Source organism: Diceros bicornis, chromosome 15, assembly GCF_020826845.1.
Source record: "Diceros bicornis minor isolate mBicDic1 chromosome 15, mDicBic1.mat.cur, whole genome shotgun sequence".
Classification (NCBI taxonomy): domain Eukaryota; kingdom Metazoa; phylum Chordata; class Mammalia; order Perissodactyla; family Rhinocerotidae; genus Diceros; species Diceros bicornis.
The window spans coordinates 56,293,503-56,302,819 of record NC_080754.1 but is presented as its reverse complement, the minus strand read 5'-3'; the positions used below and the strand labels follow the sequence as shown (position 1 = coordinate 56,302,819).

General features: G+C 33.7%; 1 protein-coding gene across 1 annotated transcript in view; it reads right to left on the bottom strand.

The window, feature by feature from the left end:
• Positions 1–2,417: 2,417 nt before the first annotated feature.
• Positions 2,418–9,317, bottom strand: part of SI (sucrase-isomaltase) — a 91,737-nt gene continuing 84,837 nt past the window's right edge. Inside the window, exons 45-47 of the mRNA XM_058556418.1 lie at positions 6,956–7,005; positions 6,511–6,678; positions 2,418–2,765 (exon numbers count right to left, since the gene is read on the bottom strand). Coding sequence (XP_058412401.1) covers positions 2,697–2,765; positions 6,511–6,678; positions 6,956–7,005 — 287 coding nt within the window. The 3' untranslated portion in view covers positions 2,418–2,696. The remainder of the gene's footprint in view (positions 2,766–6,510; positions 6,679–6,955; positions 7,006–9,317) is intronic.

Here is a 9,317-nt window from a genome sequence, read left to right as displayed (position 1 = left end):
TTTATTTCCAACAGAAGAATATCATGGCCTAATAAAACCAAGCCAACTCCAAGCTAACAGTGGTCAATGATTAATTATTTTCTTTCTCAACAACAAGTAGTAGTTTCTCCACAAAGTGGAACTCTGGGTTAGAGGGAACATAGAAACTTAATTTTACTAAATACTGCATGATTGCTCTTCAAAAATGGCTGCACTCATTTATAATCTCGTCTGTAGTGACTGTAGATTCCTTGCCAGCACCTGGTTTTACACTTTGTAATCTGTCAGTTCCCCTCAGTTGCTACATTTCTTGGAAACAAACCTCATTTATTGTTCTTATTATCATTTGTTGATAGTGCCATCAGGTCAATTCTGACTTCTAGCGACCCTGTGGACAGCAGAGCAGAACCTTGCCCGGTCTTTTTGTGCCATCCTCTCACCTTCTGGCGCTCCACTGCTATTTATATGATTTTCATGTCCACATTTTTTGAGAATAGGTGCCCAGGTCCTTCTTCCTAGTCTGTCTTAGTCTGGAAGCTCCACTGAAACTTGTCCACCAGGGTGACTCTACTGATATTTGAGATACTGGTGGCATAGCTTTCAGCATCACAGCAACACGCAGCTGCCACAGTGTGACAACTAACAGACACTGTGGTGTGGTTCCCTGACCAGGAAACAAACCTGGGCCATGGCAGCAAAAACACCAAATCTTAACGACTAGATCACCAGGGCCAGCTATTATTATCATTACTATTGTCATTATTATCATTATTAGTTTTCCCTGGTCCTTGTAGTCTGAGTTATGAATTGTCTTAAATAGTCCATCATAAAAATGTTCTAATTTTTTTCTTTTTTAAAAGTTTTTACCTTTTGACCCCCTTCACCCATTTCTGCCACACACACCCCGCCACCCAACCCGCCTCTGGCAACTACCAATCTGTTCTCTGTATTTCTGAGCTTGTTTTCTTTAGTATTTTGTGTTTTTTTTTTTAGATTTCACATATAAGAGCGATCATATGGTATTTGTCTTCCTCTGTCTGACATTTCATTTAGTACAATGCCCTCAAGTTGCATCCATGTTGTCACAATGGCAAGATTGCATTCTTTTTATGGCTAGATAGCTAGATAATATTCCATTTTGTGTGTGTGTGTGTGTGTGTATATATGTATATATACTACAATTTCTTTATCCATTCATCCATCAACGGACATAGGTTGTTTCCATATCTTGGCTATTGTAAATAATGCTGCAATGAGCATAGGGATGTATATATCTTTTCAAGTTAATGCTTTCATTTTCTTTGGATAAGTACCCTGAAGTGGAATTGCTGGATCATACAGTAGTTCTATTTTTAATTTTTTGAAGAACATCCATACTGTTTTCCATAGTGGCTGCATCAATTTACATTCCCACTAAGAGTGCACAAGGGTTCCCTTTTCCCCACATCCTCTAAAACACTTGTTATTTCTTGTCTTTTTGGTAATAGCCATCATTATCACTATTATTGTTTTTCTTGGTCTTTGTACTCTGAGTTATGAATTGTCTTAAATATTCCTTTATAACAATACTCTAATTTTTTTTTTCTTTTTTTTAATTATAAAATAATTACACCAAGTTACAGATATTAGTTGATTAAGTAAATTCAAAGCAACCTAAGTGTTAAAAAATATCAGTGAATACTATTTTAGACCATGATTTAGAGAGTCTTCCAACCTGAATGAATGAGCTAGGATGATTTATTCAACTAACTAAATAGAATAGATGGTAATATTTTTTCTTCTGTATATAAAGCAAATCTAGGAAAAGATATTTGGATTTCTGCTCTGGATTGAATGTTTATGTTCCCCTCAAATTCATATGTTGAACTCCTAATCCTCAATGTAAGGGTATTTGGAGATGGACCTTTGGGTGGTAATTAGGTCATGAGGGTGGAGCCCTCATGAATAGGATTAGTGTCTTATAAGAGACACCAGAGAACTTGTGTCCTTTCACTTTGCTCTCTGCCATGTGAGGATAAAATGAGAAGATGGCTCTCAGAAAATCAGGAAGAGGGACCCTCACCAGACACCAAATCTGCTGGTTTGAAATCAAACTTGATCTCAAGTTCTTGATCTCAAACTTCTCAGCCTCCAGAACTATAAGAAATAAATATTTATTGTTTAAAACACTCAGTCTATGGTAATTTGTTACAGCAACCCACACTAAGACAATTTCGTTTTGGAAAATAAAGAAAAATGCACATTTTATATACTTTTATGTACATTTTATTTTCTTTTTTTTATTTAAATGTACATACTAAGAAATAATTAAATCCGATGACAACTGTTGGTGCATAACTTAAATCTACTAAACATTAAAGAAAATACTGTGTATAGAACTAGACAAAAATTTCACTTAATTTAAAAAATCACCTGTTTTAATTATATCTTAGTCACACACAAATATATTTAGTAACTAGTTTATAGTTTTATCTGATACTTAGTAACTAGAACTAGTTAAATCCTACTAAATATGTTAAAAAAATTGAATCCAGGCCACATTAATATAATAAAATTAGTATTAATATCAAGTACACTGTTCAATAACTTTATATAGATGTTATGAAAATCATATTTTACACAACATAAGAAACCAGTGAAGAGGGAAAATTATAAGTACAGGGAGACTGAGGTCCAGGTGTTAATTTCCCTTTGACAACAGGAATTGATGATGATCTTCATGACCAGTTGATTTCTATTGGGTCATCTAGAAAAACATTATTCGCTCTCAGGTCAAGATTTAATATCTAAAAAAATACAAAGAAAAATGGTAATTAATTTTTTAATCAGAACTGTGTTGTTTTTTGTTTTCTTAACAAAGACTATGCCCATAAATACATGTTCTTGAAGTAAAAAGAATATACTTTGTTTTTCTTTTTCATTTTGATGAATTTTTATTCCAGAGAGTTCACAACCATTTTAGCAATATCCTCACCCAATCCACCCGTTACACAGATGAAAATATACTCCAGAGAGGTAGAATGGTTGTTAAAAGACAGTGGAAAACCAAGTCTATTAATCAACTATCTTAATCTCTATTACTTTACTCTTTCTTCATGACTCCTAAATATGAAGTTATTCCTAACTGCACTGAATAAATCTCTATACCTCTCACCCTCAAATATTATCCAGTCATCAACACACAAAATTTAGATTAGAAATATGTTTTCTTTACATCAGTCTCAAAGAGCTTTAGGATACTGAATTTATTGCCAATGATTTCACTTTTGTAAGTGTCACTTTCTTTCACTGGAGAGAATTTCGATTCGACCATATAGGTACTAATTATGGAGGTGACCAATTAAGCAGCTGTAGTCAAACAATCATCTGTAATATATATATATATATATATATATATATATATATATATATATATATATATACATATATACATATATAGTGTATTTTTTTTGGTTTTTTTTGGTGAGGAAGATTCACCCTGAGCTAACATCCATTGCCAATCTTCCTCTTTTGTTGCTTGAGGAAGATTAGCACTGAGTTAACATCCATGCCCATCTTCCTCTATTTTGTATGTGGGTTGCCTCCACAGCATGGCCATGGATGAGTGGTGTAGGGCCGCACCTGGGATCTGAACCAGCGAACCCAGGCCACCAAAGTGGAGTGTGTAGAACTTCAACCACTAAGCCAGGGGGCCAGCCCCCTCATCTGTAATATTTTTATGATATAATGATTTCATTAGACCCTACCATTGCTGTGTTTTCTGCAGTACACTCAGATGACTCTCTATGCCTTAGCTCAGAAAATTTGGATTCAATCATCAAATATGCAAGAGAAGAGGAAGAGAATCAACATTCCTTTACTGCTCACTGAATACCAGGCACTTTCCTTGGGGCTTCATAAAATTTATTCTTCACTAAAGCACAGCATCTTAGGATTTATTTCCCACGTTTCATAGTAGAAGAGTTTAAAAGGTAAAACTTAAGGGGCCGGCCCGGTGGCGCAAGCGGTTAAGTGCGCGCGCTCCGCTGCAGCGGCCCGGGGTTCGCTGGTTCGGATCCCGGGCACGCACCGAAGTACTGCTTGGTAAGCCATGCTGTGGCGGCATCCCATGTAAAGTGGAGGAAGATAGGCACCGATGTTAGCCCAGGGCCGTCTTCCTCAGCAAAAAAAGAGGAGGATTGGCGGATGTTAGCTCAGGGCTGATCTCCTCACAAAAAAAAAAAAAAAGGTAAAACTTAAATAATTTTCTTAATATCCATTAGCCAGGTTTGAAACTGACCCATCTTACACAAAAATCTAACCTAATTCCTTTGTATCAAAAATGAAAAGCAACAAGTACATCATATGGCTTTTAATACTTGAACAAAAGGCAACTAGGCATAATTGTTACTAGGAAAATGTTTTAAAATTTGTATCGATTGAGCAATTAAATCATCCTTTGCATACAATTCCCAAACTCATAAAGAAGGGCTACCAGGATAAAGAAAGAAAGTGAGCACTCTCTCCTCTTCCCATAGATCTATAAAGGTTTGGAAAACAGTAAGTGCTCATGGAAATTTATTTTATTTAAATACACTTAGAAGGAACTGCTCCGTTGTTAGTAATTAACACTAATATCTTCTTTTGGAATCATTGAGGTAATAAAACATTGTAAAAAAATTCTTTTTAATACTTAAAATTCTTTGTGAATGTGTTTGAAAGCAGTGAAACAAACTTTTCTTTATAAATGGTGTGTTTTTATGCCACGTATTTGGTAAAAAGGAACTTGAAATAATACTGGATATGTTAAAATATCTTATGTGACATTGTTCAGCTGACTGTATTTAGTTTATTTTTATAACAAAAATTGTGAGCTTTATTTTTCACCATTGTAGTAGTAAACAAAGAGCAAGAAAATATATAAGGCAAACCATCCTTTTTTGATCTGATTGAATAGTGGGCAGTTCAAAAAACCTAATTGATTTCTGATTGTGACTGATAACCATTGACTATTTATTCCTGGGGAATAAATTTTTCTTTTTAGGGACTCAGTTTCTTGGTTTGCTGTAAAAGACCACTGGACTAAATCTCTGGTTCCCTTACTTTGGAATTTTATAAACCAGTAAAATTTTAAAAAGAAGAAAGATGGGGGTGAGATGCTGGGTTATCAACTTTTATTTTGCCAAAGAAGGACATTAAATACACAAAATTCCAATTTCCCAACCTCAATATAATTTAAAGAAATAAAAATATTTTAATGCCAGAGAAGTAATTAAGATATAGTTCCATATTAAAGGGGAAATCCCACTTGCCTACAAAACAGCAGTAACAACAGGACAGGTATTAACTTTCAATTAGATGAAATGGCCTCTCAGGTGCTGTTCAGCTCTCACATCCTATAAAATCCATGAGGATCTAAGACTGTGTCCAAGACACAATAATTATATATAGATGTATATTTTGGTGAGGAAGATCAGCCCTGAGCTAACAGCTGTTGCCAATCTTCCTCTTTTTGCTGAGGAAGATGGGACCTGAGCTAACATTTGTGCCCATCTTCCTCTATTTTATGTGGGATGCCTGCCACAGCATGGCTTGATAAACAGTGCATAGGTCTGCACCCAGGATCCAAACCTGGGAACCCTGGGCCGCTGAAGCGGAGCATGGGAACTTAACCGCTACACCACTGAGCCAGCCTCAAGACACAATTATTATACTTTTAAGTTGAAGACAGTCAAACAACTGATTATTTTGTAAATTAAATTCACCTTAAGTGATTGGTTGATTAATAGCTAGCTGTATTTTATCCAACTTTAAACACAAATAGGTATGTGCACACACTCTCACACAGTTTTAGCAGTGATGACAGACATAGCCTTAAACTTGGATCAAACATAACAACTGTTTTCTAGAACATATGTTTTTGAAATCCACCTTTACAAGACATAGGTTCACAGAATTTAGGATTGGAAGGAGCTTAAGAGATTGTCTACTTGCATATTCTTATTTAATTGGAGAGAAAAAGAAGGTCTAAAATTATTTGTTCAAAGTAAAAAGCTAATTACTGGCAGCAATGGGACTTTAACATAAGAACCCTGACTCTCTGTTTAATGTGGGAATCATATCTTCATCACCCGTATGTCAAATATTCACGGGTGCTAATAGATAGTTCTATTAATTTTCCAAGAATTTGCAAATATATTTTATCTAAGACATATTAAATGTTTAAATGTACACATTTTATTTTTGAAAAAAATTAAGTTTTGAGGCACTTCACTATATAGGGATAATAATGATTTAGAGGTTTAATGTAAATTTAATCTTGCTTTGATTATGTCAGGATAATTAGAAAATAGATGCTATTAGGTTGATTTGTATAGCAGATTACTAAGGATGATAATATGGGAGGAGATATGGAAGTTTAATGAAAATGAATAAACAAGTAAGGTCATAGTTGACCCATAACTATGTTTCTTTAGGGCTGAGAAATATAGGAAGTCCATGTAGATCTTTTGAATAGCTCCATTTAAAACAATATTTTCTTAGGTCACTTACCTCCTTGTCTGCTTCTTCAGTAAACTGAACTGAGTCTGTATTTTCATTATATGTGAGATAAACCTCCGTAACAGGAGTCGTTCCTTTCCCCCATATGTCGATGTATCCAAGTCTCATTTCAGTTCTGTTTATGTAACCATTTTTCAATATAGTGCTTATCAAAGTGTTCTATAAAGACCAAAGAAAAAGATTCTAAATCAATTCTAAAAATCAATTCCCAATTTAAACCCCTCATTTGGGAAAACAATTAAATCTTTAAAAAATATATATCTGTTAACCAAATGTATTTCATAGCATAGCAAATTATTTACTTATATATTTCAAATGAGGTATGTTATATAGCAAGTATAAAATATGTAAATATAAAATAAATATAAAATATGGCATAAAACTTCACATATTGTTCAACGCAATTGCATATAAATGATCTGACATGAATACACACCTGGTTATAATTAAATTGTACCAAGAAATATATGTCTCTTTCATAGGTTTCTGTAGAGAAAAAAAAATGGTGATATATTTATATTTCCAAAGAAGAACAATAGTAAATACTAGTATATTTTGCTTCTCTTTCCCAGTATGAAGGGTACCAAATAACATCAATGCCTATCTAATTTTTCTCTAAGTTTATTTAAATTGTGCAAACACAGTCCAAGGAGCACTGAAATATGAAGGATGAGTCACCAGAAAGGGTCCTAGAAGGAAAGGGTAGTTGGTGTATGTGTGTTTATGTGTGTAAGAGATAACACTAAAGCAGTGACAGGTCTGAAATCACCTTAACACAGCTCTGGGAGGGTGGAAGAAATACAAGAATAAACAGCATTGGGTGGTGACAATGGTGGACACTTACAGGCCACCTCAATGATGGACAATAATACAATAACATTTATAACGGAAAATGAACATGATGGCACCTTATTCTAGTGTGTTTGAGGAAAATATTCAACTGTTAGAGATTATCACAGGTCACTGAAATCAAACAGTTAAAACATAGGGTTTATATCCATCTCTTTATGTGACATATAATCTTGCCATATTTAAAATCAATTCGAAAAATAATGTTACAGCTAAAATTTATTAAGTGCTTACTATTTGTCAAATTAAGTACTTTATTACACTGCTTTAAGAGATATGTTTTATTATTATTCTCACTGAATAGAAGAGGAAAGTGAGTCCTAGAGAAGTTAAATAACTGGCCAGAAGTGAAACACCTAATTAATATCAAGGTCTGGAATCAAGTTCAGTCTTCCCTGACTTCTAGATTGTGTTCATACGTAAGACCACACAACCATGCATAAGAGAGAAAAGTAAAAGTAGAGTCAAATGCATGATTGAAACAAGTGTTAGGATAATATTGAAAAAGCAACAAATTTTAATTCCCTTTTCCACTTATACGCGCCAGCACTGTATTTCTTAATCTTCTGAAAAATTGCTTAATTTGCGATTAATGTTGCCTATACTAAAATTAAATGATATTCTGCCTAAAACTTTTTTCTCTCTCTATACTAATGTATGCATGGCTTATTTAATATGTGTTTTGAGGCAAAATATTTTAGTCTTAATTTTTAAATATACAATTATAGCTTAAGTTTTTAAGAGCAATTTTTTAAATATAGAACTATGAGATAAGAGAAAATGAAGGGGACAGCTATTAGGCGTATATGAGCAGTTTTGTTGTTTTTAATCAATAAGAGAAAGATACTACCTACATACGATCTTGGTCAAGGGTCCACACATACCTATTTCATTAAGATAAGTAAAACAAATTAACATTTTACTAAGCCACAACTTTATTAGCTAGAGTGGTCAAAATTTACTTAATGTACGCAAGTTTCAAGAGAGGTTTATTTTGATTTACCTTTGATTTTCTTTGAGAGAAAGAATATGTCAACAAATATAATATTGCACATAATTGGAATGTACTTAAAGGAGGAAATCATTTAGATGGGTACCTATCAACTAGATCTCACTGCTTGCCGTGAGAGAAAACTTCTTCGGAGATTCTGATCTAGTAAATCCAGAGACTCTAAGCATTTTTTGTGTATTGTTGCTGTTTACTCAAGAAACTTCAGGGGATTATTTGAAATCTTTATAATTAATCATGACAAATATAATGAGATTGTGAAATACAACCAAAAAAGTAGATATAATTGGCCTAAACAATTTTGTATGCTTGCATGAAGAGATCACAGAGAAATATCTGAATTATGCTCGCTTTCCAGTGATTAAAAAAAAAAATTTGCCATGAAAATTCAATATGGTAAAGGTCATGTCAAGTTCTTTCATCTGTATCTTAGTTTGATAGGAAGAACTGGAGAAAAAATTCTAAGAGAAGCTTTGTCTCCCTGGGTGTTAGAATAAATTAACTCAATTTGTTAGCTAGTAATACTCAAAGATCTCAAGACAAGGTTGCAAATTACGCATACCTCAACTTTACACCCCTGGAAAATTGCAGGCAAATTCAAAGTGGATCCTGCTGGGCCCAAGCGAGAAAGAAAGGCTGCAAACTTGGTAGAACCTCAGTTAATGTGCTAATGATGGTCGGGGCTCTAAAAGCACAGGATTTTAACTAATAGCAGTTGATTTCTTCACCTTCTAAATCACAAAATAGTAGGAAGACGTTTTTTATTTTTAAGAGTCTTGCTTATTACCATATGCTTCTTATATCAACTCTCTGATACACTTTATTTACTAATAGATTCCTATCTCTTATGGTTACAGATTATTAACTATGACTTACCTGAAAAGATGAAAGATACATCTTTGCTATTAATGGAAAAATCTCTCTTCTGTGGATAATTTAC